At 42.7% G+C, this 19,059-nt stretch overlaps 1 protein-coding gene across 10 annotated transcripts in view; it reads left to right on the top strand.

Moving 5' to 3' along the window:
- The window catches only part of NAV3 (neuron navigator 3), a 1,127,960-nt gene that overhangs the window by 698,516 nt on the left and 410,385 nt on the right, over window positions 1-19,059 (top strand). For all 10 annotated transcript variants that reach the window (XM_063927407.1, XM_063927402.1, XM_063927399.1 and 7 more), the window contains one exon: window positions 3,290-3,362. In XM_063927407.1, coding sequence (XP_063783477.1) covers window positions 3,290-3,362 — 73 coding nt within the window. The remainder of the gene's footprint in view (window positions 1-3,289; window positions 3,363-19,059) is intronic.

The raw sequence follows: 19,059 nt of genomic DNA, 5'->3' as shown, positions 1-19,059 counted from the left end.
GTTATGATGAGTTCTGCGCTTGTCTAGATGTTTAACATTTAACATTTCTAAAACTTTAGCAATATATTTATAGCACTTATAGTAAATCTCCACAAAGTGTAATATATAGACATCTTCGGGCACCAACTACTACCCATTTGTACCCGAGGCTGCGACCCCCACCCATTTAAAAGTGGCACCCTCCCTCCTCTGCCACTCACCTTGGTAGCCAGCATCCTCTCTGGCTCTTATCTGTATCATCATAGCCTAGTTCCACACTGTAGCGTAACACTGACATGGGGGGCAGCAGCTTACTATGTGAGGAGCTGCTGGCTGCATTTTCATGTCTGCGACTGGCTAATGTTTTCAGTTCTCCAAGATGGCTGACTGGAAAATGATGTTGATTTTCCCCAAACACAACTTAAGGCGGATAAATCAAATCTTGCAGATACCCAGCAAGCTTGAGGTCATAAGCACTGCAGAGTATGTTAGGTGTCTCATACAGGGTATCAGATTTATTACCCATCCGTAGAAATGGAATACATACGAGTTACCGGCAGACGGGATGCCGGCTGTCACTATACCGACAGCGGCATCCCGTCTGTTAGAATCCCGGAAGCAATGCAGCGAGTCCGCTCGCCACAGGTTATATTTCCACTCAGTTGGTGCCATAGACTCAAACTGAGTAAGAATACCTGGAGGTGACTGGGATTCCAGATGTCGTTATGTCACCGGCTGTTGGGATTCAGTCTCCTGAACGCCGGGAACCCAACAGCCGGTAGTTTAACTGCATCCCGTAGAAACAAGTATTTTAATTTAAGATTATCCAATTAACAATGCATGACATATAGGTAAATTAATAATGCTGAAGTCATATAATTATTATAAAAAAATACGATAGGACAATATTTATCATACACTCGCTTCATCTGCATTGTGACAAAGTTGATATTATATTGTATTTTAATCATTTAGGTAAAGAAAAACCAGTGTTCACAAACATGTTCACATTTTCCCTTCACAGTCCATCAAACTTCCCACAGCTCTTTTTCACAGGTTTAACTGTTCAAAATGTTGTAATTTGCACTGTTTCATGATATAGGAACAATATATAAAGTGCCTGATTTCATCTAGTTAATTTTTTTTTAAATGAACAGTCATACATAGTGAACACATAGAGGGAGATTCAATTGTTTGAAAAGTCAGTTGGATGTCTGTTTTTTCCTATCTAATAGACAGGAGAAAACAGACACCAAACTGACTTTTCGAACATTTGAATTCCCCCCACATTATGCAGCTCTTTCACACATTGCAACCAATGAATTGTGCCCAGCATGGCTGCCTTGGCTGGTGCTCTGTGTAGAATTAACAATGCATGGTTTTGACTAATTTGCAAGGATCCCACCATAGTATTTTTTTTATCTCTCCCACTGTGGGTCATCGGTTCCTGACATTGCTTATTTTGCACAGTCAAATTTTATGTAGTGTGCCTAAATGGCTGCCTGATCTGGATCCCTGGTAAGTAGGACGACCAAGCCCTGCAACTGATAACCCAAAATGGTGACTGCACCCTTTATATTATCTTCATGGCCTCTGTGTTTCATGCAAAGCTATACCTCTTTTCATGTTCATAGTTTCTGTACTGCATTATGGCCCTCATTCCGAGTTGATCGCTTGCTGACGTTTTTCGCAGCGCAGCGATCAGGTTACTACTGCGCATGCACCGCAATGCGCACACGCGTCGTACGGGTACAAACAGCACTGTTGCTGTGCAATGCTTCTAGCGACTAATCCATTCGCACAACCTATCGCAAGGAGATTGACAGGAAGAAGGCGTTCATGGGTGTCAACTGACCGTTTTCTGGGAGTGGTAGGCTAAACGCAGGCGTGTCCAGGTGTTTGCAGGGCGGGTGTCTGACGTCAATTCCGGGACCGGACAGGCTGAAGTGATCGCAAGGGCTGAGTAAGTTCAGACCTACTCAGAAACTGCAAAAAACTGTTTCGCCCCGATCGGCTGCACATGCGATCGCACACTTGCAAAGTGAAAATACACTCCCCCATGGGCGGCGACTATCTGATCGCTGCTCTGCAAAAAGTAGCTAGCGAGTGATCAACTCAGAATGAGGGCCAATGTTCGCACTATCTGGTAAGCGTCTTGAGTCCTACTTGGAGAAAGTCCTATGTAAACATAATAATTATTATTATTGTTATTGGAACATGCAAACTCCACACAGATAGAGACATGGGGCAATATGTAATAGCCTGCGAGGTGCAGACTGTTTGGGAATTTTTCTGAGTATGTCCGTATTTTTGAAGCAACAATCATTTACAAGGCAAAACCGTCGGTTTTAAGAATATGGGCAGACTCACAGAAATTCCCAAACAGTCTGCACCTCGCAGGCTATAACATATTACCCCTCGTTGGAACTAAACCAATGACGCCAGTGCTATCGGGCAGCAAAGTTAACCATTGCACAACTGTACTGCAGATAGCTTGTCACATAAATGTAGATTAAGATTACCCTTCAGTTTTTTTGGATATGGTTTTTAGTTCACCAATACATACACTTTGATATATAGTAACCTTCAATAGTTGTTTCACATGTTCTTAAGGGGTCTATGTATCAAATGCATAAACCACTGTTTATGCATGTTTAAGGCACAGTAAGTTTGACACTGATTTATTGAAGCTAATAGCAGGAGATATCGGGATTATCTCCTGCTTTGCTGCAGCTATCCTCATCATTTTTTTTATAGGTATGGCTATTTAACAAGATCTAAAAAATCCTAGCTTTTGGAACTTGTTTGCAGTAGCTAATGCCATCTTCAGATTCCCAATGTTCCTCATGGGGTAACTGAAACTCTTATCATAGTAACCCTATTATTACATTTTACACCACAGATGAAATATCCCTATACTAGCATAATTTGCATTGGCACACTTCTTCTACTGAGCTATTCACTGCACCCATTCATTGAGGGAATCCTGCACTGTTCTAGACACATACACAGTCGTCTTTGGATGCTTTCATTGCTTTCTTGTGCTGAGCGAAACCTGCTTTTACATGAAGTAGGTGGATTGCTGATCTGCAGGCATGCCATTCTGGATTTGGCCTTTATGAATTGTTTCATAAGCTTTAGAGCGGACAATAAAAGCTTTATTTGGTTTTTGCTAATTAGCAGCAGTCGTGCCTGCTAAATGCTGGTGATGCCTGTAGTGAATGAGAAATATTCATTCCTTTTCTCCCAGAAATTTTGGACATTGTGTAAGGCAACACTAAGTGACTTGTCGTTTTCCTTCATGTTGCAGACTGAGAATGTTGATATCTGTCTGAACTTTCTGGCAGTCCGAGGAGTTAATGTGCAAGGCCTTTCGGCAGAAGGTAAGACAATCCGCTATACACCAGCATGATCTCCTGGCTCCATTTCTTCACATTGATAATTTGAAAAGCAGATAATCTACATTTCTAAGCATTGATATTCATCATTTCAAGCAGTATAATTTCATGTTCCTTGAAATCAACACTAGCTTTAACATCCATCATTTATTTCATAGCCCAGGATCTAGACATACTAAACTAATAAAGTAATCCAGGCCTTGGTTGACCTTGAGATTTCATTGTTAACATTCAGCAACTGTTATTTTTCTGGTTCAGTTTATCAAAAATGAAAGCTTACATGTGATTGGTTACTATGGGTATTACAACATTTTGGAAAATATTTAGTATAACTCTACTTGTTTATTGAAGCTGGGTGATGTACAGTATACACAGTCTACAACACAGACCAGAACAACTCAAGCCATCTTAATTGCTAATGAATTGTAAGGTGATTTTGAAAAGATTCTCAACCAGTTTGTCCCAATTTCATTGGCTGTGCTTAAGTGCGATATAGATGCACAGTATAGGTTCCCTTTGATTACTTCACAGGCTGAATCTAGTTTCTGTGGATGACATTTAAAAGAAAAAAAACTGTTGAGCTTTCTGAAATATGCTTGTATTAAGTGGGGAACTGTGTGCATAGATGCATTATCAATTACAGTGTCTTCTATATATAAACAGAAATTGATTTGTCACCATTTAAAGGATCTTAATCTGTGGGACTTTCCTTACACATACAGTATGAAGAGTAATAACACAACTAGTAATGTAATAAGCTGTTTGCTATTTATATTGCATGTTGCTATGTTTGTTATGCATATGCTGAACAACACTATTTGGACTTTCAAAAATGTGATTTTTTTTTTTTATATATTACCTGTGAGTAATCGGAAAAGCACATCTGCAATCCAAACTTAGGGGGTAATTCCAAGTTGATCGCAGCATGAATTTTGTTAGCAGTTGGGCAAAACCATGTGCACTGCAGGGGAGGCAGATTTAACATGTGCAGAGAGAGTTAGATTTGGGTGTGGTGAGTTCAATCTGCAATCTTAATTGCAGTGTAAAAATAAAGCAGCCAGTATTTACCCTGCACAGAAACAAAATAACCCACCCAAATCTAACTCTCTCTGCACATGTTATATCTGCCCCCCCTGCAGTGCACATGGTTTTGCCCAACTGCTAAAAAATTTCCTGCTGCGATCAACTTGGAATTACCCCCTTAATGCTATACAACTGTTCACGTTTTATTATACTGTGTTAAATGATTATTTGTAGTCACCTGAATGCAAATCTACAGTATCTGGTTGTTCCTTTGTTTTGGTGGGTAACATACCGCAACTATTCCAGTGTTATTATACTATCTGTACTTAAGGGCAATTTTAATGAATACATTTGGTTATAAACCTTGTTCTGTGTGCAGATTCCTTGTCTCGGTACCCACCAGATCCATATTGCATAGATTTGTAGTATTCTAAAATGTAATTGTTTGGGTTCTTCAAGTCAGACTGACCATTAATGTTAATAAAGAACAAACCCATGGGCTCCAGGTCCAAATGAGCATGTTTCATGCAACAAAGAGGATGGATATTATTCACTTTGGTATACTGGATGTGTGTTTGTGGAACACACAGTGACATGCGGTGAGGTCATTGGCTGGTTAGGCACACATGGGGGTGGGTCTGGGGGTTAGTAATGAGGCAGAGGCATATTTTGGGGGGTATAGGCACCCCTAGGCACAACAGTAATGCCCCCTCCTTGCCCAATTTTATTATTTCATTGATTGGTTATAAGTTCTCAATTGATGATAGACAATTTCATAGAATAATAAAAAAGCCACTACTATGACTTTTTGATTTGTAATTGCTGTATGTATACATAGTTACTAAGTAGGACAGCTTACAGCTTACACTCCAGTCAAGATGGCATATGGTACAGTACAGTGGAAATACTTTGCAGTTACTGGTTCATTTCAGGCTGACAAAGACAACACAAGTTTCCAAGTGCTGCCCCCAAACAAGTGCGGCCCCTAGGCACGTGCCTCATGTGCCTGATGGAAAATTGACAGCGGGGTAACTGTGTAGATAGAGAGGTAATAATAATGTACCTGCAGTATCCAGTGGAAGGTTCGGGAATCCCATGGAGGCCTTGTGGATGGGCAGCTTGCAGCTCTTGTCCTGGGTGGCCACCCAGCAGAGTTGCCACAGCCGCTGAGACATGGTGAGGAGCAGGGCCACGGGCACTAGGCAGGCAGAGAGAGTGGCCAGGGCAAAGTTCAGGTCAAAGCTGGGGGACAGCATTATATGCGGGGCTAGAGAGTGCCGGTGCTCAGCACTGACAGTGACAGCAGGATACAGTAATAGCTCAGTGCTGCATCCGCTGTCCAATCACATCTGCCTGACTGACAAGGGTATGCTTTGATGTGAGCTGAAATATCGCAGTGAGGCCACGCTCCCTGCAGTGAGGCCACACACCCTTTTGGGCGCACACAAATATTTTATTTTTATAATGTCTATGGACACACACACACATACACACACACACACACACACACACACACACACACACACACACACACACACACACACACACACACTTTTTAGTGTTCACACTGTTAACCAAATTGTTTAAAAATGGCCCTGAGTGTAATTGTGGGGAATTGTAGCTGTACTATGTATCAATAAGCGTCATCCAGCTTCTCCGGCTCCAAAAGTGGGTATAAACAGTCAGGGCCACCAGAAAGTGTTGTGGTTGGGGGAGCGTAGATAAAAATAAATTTGGCGCCCCCCCACCCCATGATCACCACAGAGAATCTGACTTCAAAACTCTGCTGCCCCGTTTCCTGTCCTAGCAGGCTTTCACAGATGCATTACTGGGAGGAGGCGTGGCCATGCTGAGTCTGCTGGGACATCCCCGCCTCCAACTTGTAATGCCTCTGAGTCTGTGAAGAGCCGGCTGGACAGGACACGGGAGTTTTGAAGTCAGAGTCTCCGTGGTGATCTGGGGGTAAGCGCCCCCCTCCCCATCCCCACTCCTGCGCCTCTGACATGTTTGGGGGGGCATGCTGCCCCCTTGCCCCCCCCTCCTCCCTCCCCATTCCGACACCTCTGTATGCAGTAGCACCAGTGGGACAAAAACTAACAGTGTAAACTTTGGTCACCGTTATTAGGCATCACTGGGATAGCAGTTTATCACATCACCTGCCTCACACAGTAGCAGTGTTTCATTTATTTAATAATCAAGGGTTTTCTTGTTGTAAATTGCTGCAATTTTTGATTGAAAAGTAACAGCCAATTCACAGATAATGATTAATAAGCCCCTAATGATATACACACACTCACACATTTGTACTATAAGGCTTTGTTGGGAATGAGTCCCCTTATGTTTGTGTAACCAGACATAAAACATAGGTTATTGATTTTGGCTCATAAGTTTAACCATAAATACTCAAGAAACTTGTCTGCTTACATGTGTAACAAGAGTGATGGTTAAAGTTGTGTACAAAAGACTGAATAATCCATTCTGTAAAGCTAAAGCCCTCCTGTAATTCAGCAGTAAATTACGCTAGAATTGGACATGAAAGGATGTTTGTGCTATAGAACTCACCCCGTAGTAACAATCTCTTCCAGGTAGCTTAGTTATGGGTCTGTTTTACCACCCTGTGTTTACTAATATTTGATCATAATAATAATAATAGGAAGTGATTTAAAATACGTTTGTTTGAGTAATTATCAGTACATATTAGGCATTAAGTAGTTTGTACAAAAGTCACTTCAGGCACTAATAAAAAATAAATCAATTAGTGTTACACCATGAAATAAAAACTGATATACCATACTGCATACAATAAGTGTTATACACTCACAGCTGCAAGTTCAAAACATGTGTGGGCGTCTAATAGTAAGTTTTAGCACACTGTACATGTGCAGAAGCCAATTTACACATATGGGGGCTGATGTACTAAGCCATGGAGAGAGATAAACTAAGAAAACCAGTCAGCTCCTCACTGCCAGTTTTCAAACACAGTCTGTAACATGACAGTTAGGAGCTGATCGGCTGGTACTTTATCTCTCCACTTTATCACTCTCCAAAGGCTTAGTACATCTGCCCATTTGTGTATCTGCAGATTATTCTGAATTGGCTGGATCTTGGATACATTTCTTGCATGAAAATAGTGTTTTAGGCTGGCAATTGAGTGTCAAATTGTCATGGTATGTCATGGGCGTATTTCTAGAGTTCCATACTATTTTTCATCGCTGTAGGTTATGTTTGCGGATTTCTGTCTGTCTGTGGAAGCAGAAGGGATAATTACTGCCCCAGCAAAACAGATGAACTTATCTGTGCACGGTTAAAGAACTGTACTAAACATGAACTGTTGGTAATACTTGAGGACTGGATTTTCTTTACAGGGTTCTAAACTGGGGTATCTAAGACTGGGTTAGCTACGAGAGGTCGACAGTCATTGTGTAGCCCTTGAGTTTGTTGACTTCACAATGTTGGTATTGGTATACAGTCATTATGTAGCCCTTGAGTTTGTTGACTTCACAATGTTGGTATTGGTATACCGACACAGGTGTAATATTAGGGTAATGACATGTTTAAAGTTCTAATACATGGGTCTTCATCCTGTGGCCCTCCAGCTGCTGTGAAACTACACATCCCAGCATGCCCTGCCACAGTTTTGCTATTAAGGTATGCTAAAACTGAGGCAGGGCATGCTGGGATGTGTAGTTCCACAGCAGCTGGAGGGTCGCAGGTTGAAGACCCATGTTCTAATGCCTTCAAGGGCAAAACGCTGTAAGCAGCATTACACCCATATTGGAATCCTGGCACCGGCATACTGACATCGACATACTCATTTGTCGCACAGTGAGTGTCAACCCCTTGATTGCATGCCCTTAGATAAGCTTATCATTGGGCTATATGATAAAAAAGACAAAAAACAAATTCATCTGTATACCAGATGACGGGACCAGTGACTCAGCCGAACACATTTTATTTGAACATTACAGGCCACAGGCATATTTTAAAGATGTCCAAGTGTATAATATTTATGTAAAACATAACAATTTTCACGTGTTAGGTTTTTCAGATTCTTTTTCTAAACAATATACAGAGTAGTAGCAGTGTTATTTATCAATGTTTTTACATAATATATTTTGCTTCATGTTCTAAGCCTTGTTTTATTTGCATTGGTTGTATGCCTGGCTTACATACAGTATGCGCTAGAAGAATATCACAAGCATGTGGAATCAGTAATGTTGTGTGCTATCTCTAACCTACAAAACATGTGACTGCTGTACACTGCAGTCATTGGCATTTTTATTTGCAATGAATGTTTTATCTAGCTAGGTATGTGTATGGAACAGAGTTTGTAATTAAGTATATAATGATGGAAATGTTATGCACCATGAAATATCCTGTCTCCCTTATAAACCTGAAAGAAGGTCAGATGTAATCATTCTGTTATTAAAGAGTCTCAGCAAAGCGATTGCCATATTAGGGGTGAATATCATGCTAATGGCTGTATATCCCCAATACAGTCTAGGTAGATAGAGAGGAATGGGGGTATTTCCTACGTTCAAGCCTTTAGTGTTTGTCATGAGAACTACCCCGACCTCTGATGACTCTTTCTCTTTATGGAATATCACATTTTCTAAAGTACTTAATAATCGTACTCACAACACTTTTTGGGTGACTTTCATTGGTGTAGCAACTCATTTACTGCAAAGGAGTCAATTTGCTGGGATCCTATAACTTTAATATCCAGGGAGGACCCTGTTCATCCTTGATACTCTACTACTGGTCTACTACCTATATGACCCTCCAAGTATTTGGGGGGTCAGACTTTTGTTATATTGGTCATGTGAGCATGGCTGAAATGTACTTTTTCTACTAACATACATAGGGGATGGGTGGTGTGTGCCCCACTGCCTAGTCTTTGTCCTGCCACTATACAGTACCTAGGGGTCTATTCATAAAGCAAAGAAAAACAGGACTATTTTCTGCTTTGGGCTGTCCACAGAGTGAGTTACCATGGAGAAGTTCCTGACTTCTCCAGCGGCAACCCTGCTCCGTGTCTGCATTGCATCACCATACTTTTGTATAGTGAGTGGGATTCATAAAAGTATGACAAGCTCTGCTTTCTGCTTCTCCATGGAGTGGAGTAACTTGAACTTTGGTGTGGAAACCACAGGGAAGTTCAATGCTAGGGCAGTACGGATGGTGTAATGGTTAGCAGCACTGCCTCACAGCACTGAGGTCATGGGTTCGATTCCCAGGGAAGGGAGCTACCCATCGCTCTCCGGGTCACAGCGGCTGCGTGTGATGTCACAAAGCTGCCACGGCCTGCCCCCTGCACGGTCCAGGCACGCCTGCGTTGCCAGGACCGCGCCCCCAAAACATGCCTGTCAATCAGGCAGAGGCGATTGCTGGCCAGAGATGCTGATCGCATCTCTAGCATGCGCCGGTGCACTGCGGTGCTGGTGCATGCTGAGTTCAGACCTGATCGCCCGCTGTGTGAAAATGCACAGCAGCGATCAGGTCTGAATTAGCCCCTCTGTTCGGTGCTAGTTCTGCCCCCTGAACTCCCAGCAGCCCCTGCAGCATTTTGGCTGAGGGGACTGCAGGAGATGACAGCACTGCTGGATACCGGATCGCATTGCCGGTAAGGTCTTATGCGATGTATACCTCAAAACATGGGTCTTCAACCTGCGGTCCTCCAGCTGCTGTGGAACTACACATCCCAGTATGCCCTGCCTCAGTTTTAGCATACCTTAATAGCAAAACTGTGACAGGGCATGCTGGGATGTGTAGTTTCACAGCAGTTGGAGGGCCACAGGTTGAAGACCCATGCCTCAAACTGTATGAAGCATAATTGCCTATCTTGCTGAGAGGCATAAAAACACATGGAGGAAGAGGGCCCTGCTCGTGAGGATCTAAGGAAAGGCAGGGAGCTTCCCTCTAGCTCTAAGATCCACCAATTTCTCAGAAATGGAGACTCTGCTTCCACACCACAGAACAATAGGATCCCAGCTAGGGCCACAGCAAAGCCATCTGACTCCCATAGGGGCCTACCCTCCTCATCTTGCGACAACTGAAGTCAGCAACTCTGAAATTCTCCAATTCTTAAAGATCCTTTCTACTACAGTAAGTCAAATTTTCAAGACTTGAAGTCTCGATTGGAGGAGAAATTTGCTTCTCACCTAGACCTCCTTCAGACGGATGTAACTCATATCATGGATAGGTTATGGCCCTGAAGGAAAGACCTTGCAAAGCTTCCAGTGTGCCGAGCTTCGCTAGGTTCAGGCCTATCTTGAGGATTTAGACAATAGGGGGTGTCACAATATTTAACAGGAACGGGGGTTTCCAGAGAAGATTTTCACAGCAAGGTATTGTTGATGTCTTATGTAAAATCTTCAATGAGATAATGTCTAATGATCCAGACATGCAGATTTGTAGCCACCCTGCACTTTATTTTGCCCACTTAGGCCCTTGAGACAAATAATCATTGGTTACATTATCTTACAGTAAAAAACAGAATTCTTTGCAAGGTCCATCAGATGGATTATTGAATATGAAGGCAGAAAGGTTCAACTATTTCAAGACATTTCCTGGTCTGAACTTCCAAAAAAAGATATAAAATATTGCTGGGGTTTACCCTTTAGCTTTAACGTGAACAATATACACATGTAGACAAGCTCAGTTGGGTGCTACTAGGCGTACCGCGATCTGTTTTCTGTGGGGCGCGTGCCTGTATAATCGCACCCATGCCCCATAGGCTTGCTATGGTGTGGGTGCGAATAGTCACAGCACCAAGTCACACCCGCGATGCATATGTCCATGCGGCCGCATCACGAGATGAATGAGGTGCATCTGTAGAAAGGACAAAAGTTGTCGCTATCATAAAAACCATCCTAGTCTAACACCAATTACAAAAATTACCAATTAATCCTACTATATATATATATATATATATATATATATATATATATATATAATAGTAGCAAATAGGCAAATTAAAATTCTCTGTGCTTTATTTGGTCAGAACGAGCAGGTGTTTTTTTTTCTCTGGGCCTGATTCAGGTCCTGATGCACTTGTGGCTGCAGGAGTAAAGTACCGATGGGCTGTACTTTGCCCATGCGCCGGACCCAAGCTGTGCATGTGCAGTACGAATCCTGCATTGTCTGACGTAGAATGGCAGATTGACAGGTGATTAACAGTCTACAGCCGTTTGGTGTTGGCAATGTCCACCATTTCACAAAATGGTGTGTAGATGGTGGTATCACAAGTGATCCGATGCTGCAACCTTGGACACAGCACTGGATCACACATGCATGCCGAAGGTGTTTACTTATACTAGTTGCCTCCTGCTGCATTAACATATGCCAAATCCAACCATATTTGAATCAGGCACTTTGTCCATAAATATACCAACTATTATTATCCCACTGTTTTTGTAATAACAACAGCTCGGCTAAATCTAAAACTGGTTACACACTGAAGAGATATTTACCCAGCCAATATGTCAGCCCAACGGGTCAGTATATCGGAACCTGGGTACACATTGGGGGTTCTTCAGGTTTGTTAGCAAACCAAAAAATGCACACTAATGAGCAAAATCATGTTACACTGCAGGTGGGGCAGATGTAACGTGCAGAGAGAGTTAGATTTTGGTGAATTATATTATATATAGATCAACTAAGTAGTTGACGATGGTCAGTGGTTTGTGTGATCAAATGTTTGTACTGTGGGGTTAAACAAGAGTCACAGTGCTCTGTAGTGGTTTAGTGGGATTAAGTTTCCATTTACACACTATAGCAATTCATCAAGGTAACAATGATTGAATGATACTGTGGGAATAATATAATGCAATTTGTTCAATTGGGAGACATAATGCTCCACATCATGTGATACACATAAATGCAACGAAAATGTAAATGAAAATATTCAAAACCAAAGGGTTAACCATGTGAGTCCATATAGGATAGCTGATGGCGTTTCAGCAAGGTCTCTTTCACACAGAATCCTTTGTGAACTGTATAGTCAATGATTTCCATGCAGTTTTGCTGTTTCTAGCGATATAATTGTCCAAAGTACAGATTTCATTTCGGTGCCAGTTAGATGGGTGGGTTATATTGTTACTGTGCATGGTAAATAATGTCTGCTTTATTTTTACACTGCAGTTTTAGATTTCAGTTTTAACACACTTCACCCAAATCTAACTCTCTGCACATGTTATATCTGCCCCACCTGCAGTACAACATGGTTTTACCCATTAGTATACTTTTTTGGTTTGCTAACAAACATGAATAAGGCTCATTGAGCGATGTTAATGAAGGATGAAACGATAACTGTCTGTCCTTCATTAGCATACATGTTGTGGCTAAAGAGAGAGGCCCAGACTTATTAAGCCTTGGAGAGAGATAAATTGCACGCTGATAAAGTACTATACCAACTAATCGGGTCCTAACTGTCATTTTTCAAACACAGCCTGCAACATGGCAGTTACAGTAGGAGCTTGTTGATTGGTACTTTATCACTGTGCAATTTAATACTCTCCTAGGCTTGAAAAATCTGGGCCATACTCTTGCAGCCCAATCAAATCTGAGAACATCACTAACAACAGCGGGTACCCGCATATCAGGCATACACACTGGCTGATATTCGCTGATGTGAGCAATATGCCAATCCAGTCCGCTGAATCCGATGACATATTGCTCAGTGTGTACCCAGCTTAAGGGTTTCGCTATCCTTTTTGCCTGTATATTGCCTGTTTTGAAGGTGTTCATCACGCAGCTCAGTGAGGGATGGGGGATTTTGGTTAATTGTAAAATATTTTCTCAGGTTTTTACTGTAATCTTTCTGTATGCACCTAAAGAAAGTCAAGATGCTTTTTTTTCTTAGGTATTAGACAAGATAGCCTCCCTGCAGTTAGGTATCCTTATTTTGAGTGGAGAACTCAATTAGCCAATTGACCCTCTACTAGATGCTGTTGAAGGCATCTCCCGCACTTATTTTAGTATTCACGCTTGGGTGTGCCGATTATTTTTGGACCATCAGCTTAAATATCAGTGGTGTCTTGTTTATTCATTGGATAAATATTAAACATTGTATTCCTACATTATAGTAGACTGGATTATTTTTTAAATCCCACATAGGTTCCCTTCACTAGTTTAAAGCCTCTTCAATTACCCAACAACGTGGTCAGACCATTCGCTATTGCGGCCCCCCACTCTACTACCCATAGTTGGTCCTGGTGGCTAAATGATCTTAATCACCAAGATCCCATTTTCAAAGGTGAACTGATTGATGCCAGCTTTGAATGACTTTATGCTTCATAATTCTACTTCTCATGTCTCTAAGATCACTGTCCACAAATGTGTATTGAGGGGCAAGCTTATCCATTTGGCGTCTAAACTCAAGAAGGAAAGGGCCTCCTGGTTGTTGGCTTTTTGGGGTACCATTAAGCCTCTTGAATCAAAACATAAATGATCCCTTGCTCAATCTGTTCAGCTGCAATTATCAGAAGCTTGTCAGGCATTTAATAAACTCCTCAATGATAAAGTTAACAAGCCTATCACAGATGCAGATACAAATACTTTGAAATTGCATCAGGGAGTAATTGTATACTCTCTGAGGAGAAAGCACTATTGTTCCAACAATATTATAGCATTACAAATTGACACCCCTCTCCAAAAGTGCCATTTCTTGTGGTGGGCGAGCTGTGCAATTGCATGGGACGCCTGCTGCGGCACTTTGTGGCTTATTCTGCTAACCCTTCTCCCTCGTACCTAGGAATCCAGTTGTGGGGCGGAGTTTTATGGAATGATACAGTTGATGTCACGATGCAACCGCGTCATTCCACAAAACTTCTACCCCTCCCAGCGGAGTACTAGGGAAGACGGAGGAGGGAGATCATGATGTCAGTACTAGCGCCCGCCAGTGAATTTACACCCCCTTAGCAATGAGCATTACCATAGGCAATGAGCATTACCCTTGGCAACGAACATGGATCCCAGAGCACGCAACCCCTGTCAACAAGCTTGACACCAAGTGCATGAAACCCCCGACAACGAGCATGACACCCAGTGCGTGAAACCCCTGGCAATGAGCATGACACCCAGCGCATGAAACCTATGACAACGAGCGTGACACCCAGCACTTGAAATCCCTGGCAACGAGCATGACACCCAGCACATGAAATCTCTGGCAATGAGCATGACACACAGCACATGAAATCAATGGCAATGAGCATGACACCCAGCGCATGAAACCCATGGCAACAAGCGTGACACCCAGCACATGAAATCCCTGGCTTTGAGCGTGACACCCAGTGCATGAAACCTCTGGCAACGAGCATGACACCCAGCACATAAAACCACTGGCATTGAGCGTGACACCCAGCACATGAAATCACTGGCAAAGAGCAGGTTATTTAAAAGTAATTAAAAGCTTTACTGTAGGACATAATGTATCACAGGCATTGCGGTGTATGGTATAATATGGTGCAGGAAGCATAATATGGTGCAAGGGGCATTACTGTGTAAGGCTTAATATGGTGGAATGTTGTTTTTTTTCCTGTGGTTGTCAAGGTCTGTTGTTGTAGGGTCAAAAGGTGAGGTAGTCTTTTCCTGCGAGGCAACACCCATTTTAGTGAGGCCACGACCATTTTAGTGAAGTCACAATCCCCTCACAGGGAGCGCGCGCCTAAGGGTTTTTTTATGTCTGCGGGGAGGCGCATATTTGAAAGTCTATAACGCTTGTACTGGGAGCCAAATTGTCTAGAAACAGCTCTGCCTGGTGGGTCCCATTTTCCCCACAAAATCATAGCCTATCTTACAACAGTTGACTTCCCTGGTTCTTGGTGAAGGTGACTGCCTCCCAGGAGAATGCCTTTACACAACAGGAGGTAGTCGAAGCCATCAAGTCTAACCAGACAGGCAAATGTCCTGGACCAGATGACTTTACTATTTCATATTATAAATGTTTGGTAGACAAGTTGGTCACCACGTTGACTCAGGCCTTTAACAACATCTCTGACTCACAAAACTTTCACCTGGATGCCCATATCACTGTACTACCTAAGAAAGGTAGGGATACAGTGTTCTAACTACCATTCAATTTCTCTTCTCAGTGTAGATATAAAATTATTTGTGTAGCTGATAGTGAATCTATTAAAAGTCTGGCTCTCTGACCTCATTCATCCAGACTAGACTGGTTTTATCCCAGGTCAGGAGGCCAAGGAGAACATCAGCAAAATTATTGACTGAGGTCATTCTATATCAGCCTTGACTCATATACTCTTATTACCCATTGATGCCGAGAAGGTGTTCAACATCCTGGTTTGGAGCTTTATTGTGAGGGGTGCTGGAGTACTTGTGCCCACGTTTCAGCACTTTATGACAGCCCCTTCGCTTGGGTGAATGGGATTCTTGCTGACCCCTTTAAAATTAATATTGGAATGAGTCAGGGTTGCCCTCTCTCTTCTTCATCTTTATGTTATCTATGGAAACTCTTGCTAGGGCCAACCCTTATATTTCAGGCTTCTCGATAGAGGAATTGGAGCACAAATGGCCTCTTTCTGCAAATGACCTTTTAGCTATGGTTTCTATCCCCATAATTTGTCTCCCCAATTTGTCTAGTGATTTTCACCACTTTAAAATTGATTTTCGCCCAATCCAACTTTAAAATTAATTTATCGAAATTTACCGAACTCACCCTTTCTACACCTCCTCACATAGGGGGTCATTCCAACCTGATTGCACACTGCCATTTTTCACAGTGCAGCGATCAGGTTACTACTATGCATGTGTATGCACCGCAAATGTGCAGGCGCGTCGTATGGCTACAAAGTGGATCATTGCTGGGTGATGGGTTTTACGAAGAATCCATTCGCACAGACGATCGCAAGGAGATTGACAGGAAGAAGGCGTTTACGGGTGGCAACTGACCGTTTTCTGGGAGTATTTGGAAAAACGCAGGCGTGTCTAAGCATTTGCAGGGTGGGTGTCTGACATCAATTCCGGGACCGGACAGGCTGAAGTGATCGCAAAGGCTGAGTAAGTTCAGAGCTACTCAGAAACTGCACAAAATGTTTTTGCAGAGCTCGGCTGCACATGCGATTGTACACTTGCAAAGTGAAAATACACTCCCCTGTGGGCGGCGACTATGCATTCACACTGCTGCAAAAAACAGTTAGCGAACGATCAACTCGGAATGACCCCCATAGTGTATACCTTCGCAAATCCTTACCCTATACTTGACATACCTCTCACCTCTCAATAATTGGGTGTTACTATCTTGAATTGCACCGTGGGCCTCTTTAGCTTGTAGATGGCTTTAGGGGTGCCTGGGTTGGGTTGGTACAACATTGTTAACATGAACACTCTGTCAAAAGTTTGTATTTGCTCCAAACTCTGCCGATTCATATGCCCTCTGGCTTCTTTAAGGAACTTGAAGGTATCCTTAGGGGGAGAGAGGAAGGTATCCTTATAGGGGGAGAGACTTGATGTTCTTTTTGACTGCAAGTCGTGAGGTGGTATTCAGCTGCCTGATTTTCTACAATATTATTATGCAGCACACCTAGCTCGAAAAAGTTTCCTGCTTGACCACGTCCTGTACTAAACAGTGGAGTAATATTGAGGGGGCCTCAATAAATCTTCCTGCGGCTATTATGGTCTGGACTCCAGTCCTCCCACCCTACAGTGTGCCTCATCTTGGCTTTCTGGAAGAACCCTTTATATCCTCTGCAATCTCTCATTTACCTCTGTTAATGCACAGCCCACACACTCCTCCTGCCACTTTGCAGAGTGGCTCTGCCATATAGAACAGGGTGAAATGGTCAGCTGATGGTCTAGGGCTGGCTTGGTTCCTTTGCCACTCTATATGAATGTTTGGAACTGCCTGCTTTGGCATTCTGGACATATGTCCAAATTACCCATTATATTAAGGCATTGTCCCAGTCCTCACCTTTGTGTCTCCAAATAGCATAATTTGATTGTGGTGTTCCTCTAAGACCCTCATTCATCATGTGGTCTCACGGATTTATCAAGTGCTGGATTTAGCCTTGCACCCCAACCTTCCTAATTTTATTACATTGTATTACGGAGATTATAGTTTACTGAAAGATTTACAATGGGAAAAACTGTTTAAATTCACACGTCAGCTCCAAAAGTACATTGGTTATAAAAGCCCACCTCAATTTCCTCTCTAGATGGAATCACTGACCTACTGTATTACATGCTATGTTTCACTCTCTGCCTGATTACCTAGGTTCACCTTATTTATATTTAGTGAATGTGGCCCAGGATGACCATCTTTTCGTAACAGGTTTTTTCTATTGCCAAAAAGCTTTGTAGCTCAGATATTCTGAGAGATTACAGATTTTGTCTATTTAGTTATACATACATGTCCATCTCTATATACAAGAAATCTTTGCTGAAACATCCAAACAATACTGCCAAGGCAATGATACCGGCATACTGGAAATCTCATTTGGTATATGTGAAACTAGTGATGTGCACCGGAAATTTTTCGGGTTTTGTGTTTTGGTTTTGGATTAGGTTCCGCGGCCGTGTTTTGGATTCGGACGCGTTTTGGCAAAACCTCCCTGAAAATTTTTTGTCGGATTCGGGTGTGTTTTGGATTTGGGTGTTTTTTTACAAAAAACCCTCAAAAACAGCTTAAATCATAGAATTTGGGGGTCATTTTGATCCCATAGCATTATTAACCTCAATAACCATAATTTACACTCATTTTCAGTCTATTCTGAACACCTCACAATATTATTTTTAGTCCTAAAATTTGCACCGAGGTCGCTGGATGGCTAAGCTAAGCGACACAAGTGGCCGACACAAACACCTGGCCCATCTAGGAGTGGCACTGCAGTGTCAGACAGGATGGCACTTCAAAAAAATTGTCCCCAAACAGCACATGATGCAAAGAAAAAAAGAGGCGCACCAAGGTTGCTGTGTGACTAAGCTAAGCGACACAAGTGGCCGACACAAACACCTGGCCCATCTAGGAGTGGCACTGCAGTGTCAGGCAGGATGGCACTTCAAAAAAAATTGTCCCCAAACAGCACATGATGCAAAGAAAAAAAGAGGTGCACCAAGGTCGCTGTGTGACTAAGCTAAGCGACACAAGTGGCCGACACAAACACCTGGCCCATCTAGGAATGGCACTGCAGTGTCAGGCAGGATGGCACTTCAAAAAAATTGTCCCCAAACAGCACATGATGCAAAGAAAAAAAGAGGCGCACCAAGGTCGCTGTGTGACTAAGCTAAGCGACACAAGTGGCCGACACAAACACCTGGCCCATCTAGGAGTGGCACTGCAGTGTCAGACAGGATGGCACTTCAAAAAAATTGTCCCCAAACAGCACATGATGCAAAGAAAAAAAGAGGCGCACCAAGGTCGCTGTGTGACTAAGCTAAGCGACACAAGTGGCCGACACAAACACCTGGCCCATCTAGTAGTGGCACTGCAGTGTCAGGCAGGATGGCACTTCAAAAAAATTGTCCCCAAACAGCACATGATGCAAAGAAAAATGAAAGAAAAAAAAGGTGCAAGATGGAATTGTCCTTGGGCCCTCCCACCCACCCTTATGTTGTATAAACAGGACATGCACACTTTAACGAACCCATCATTTTAGCGACAGGGTCTGCCACACGACTGTGACTGAAATGACTGGTTGGTTTG

This window comes from Pseudophryne corroboree, chromosome 6 (genome assembly GCF_028390025.1).
Source record: "Pseudophryne corroboree isolate aPseCor3 chromosome 6, aPseCor3.hap2, whole genome shotgun sequence".
NCBI classification, from domain to species: domain Eukaryota; kingdom Metazoa; phylum Chordata; class Amphibia; order Anura; family Myobatrachidae; genus Pseudophryne; species Pseudophryne corroboree.
The sequence above is the reverse complement of the archived record's forward strand: the minus strand, read 5'-3'. Positions and strand labels throughout refer to the sequence as shown.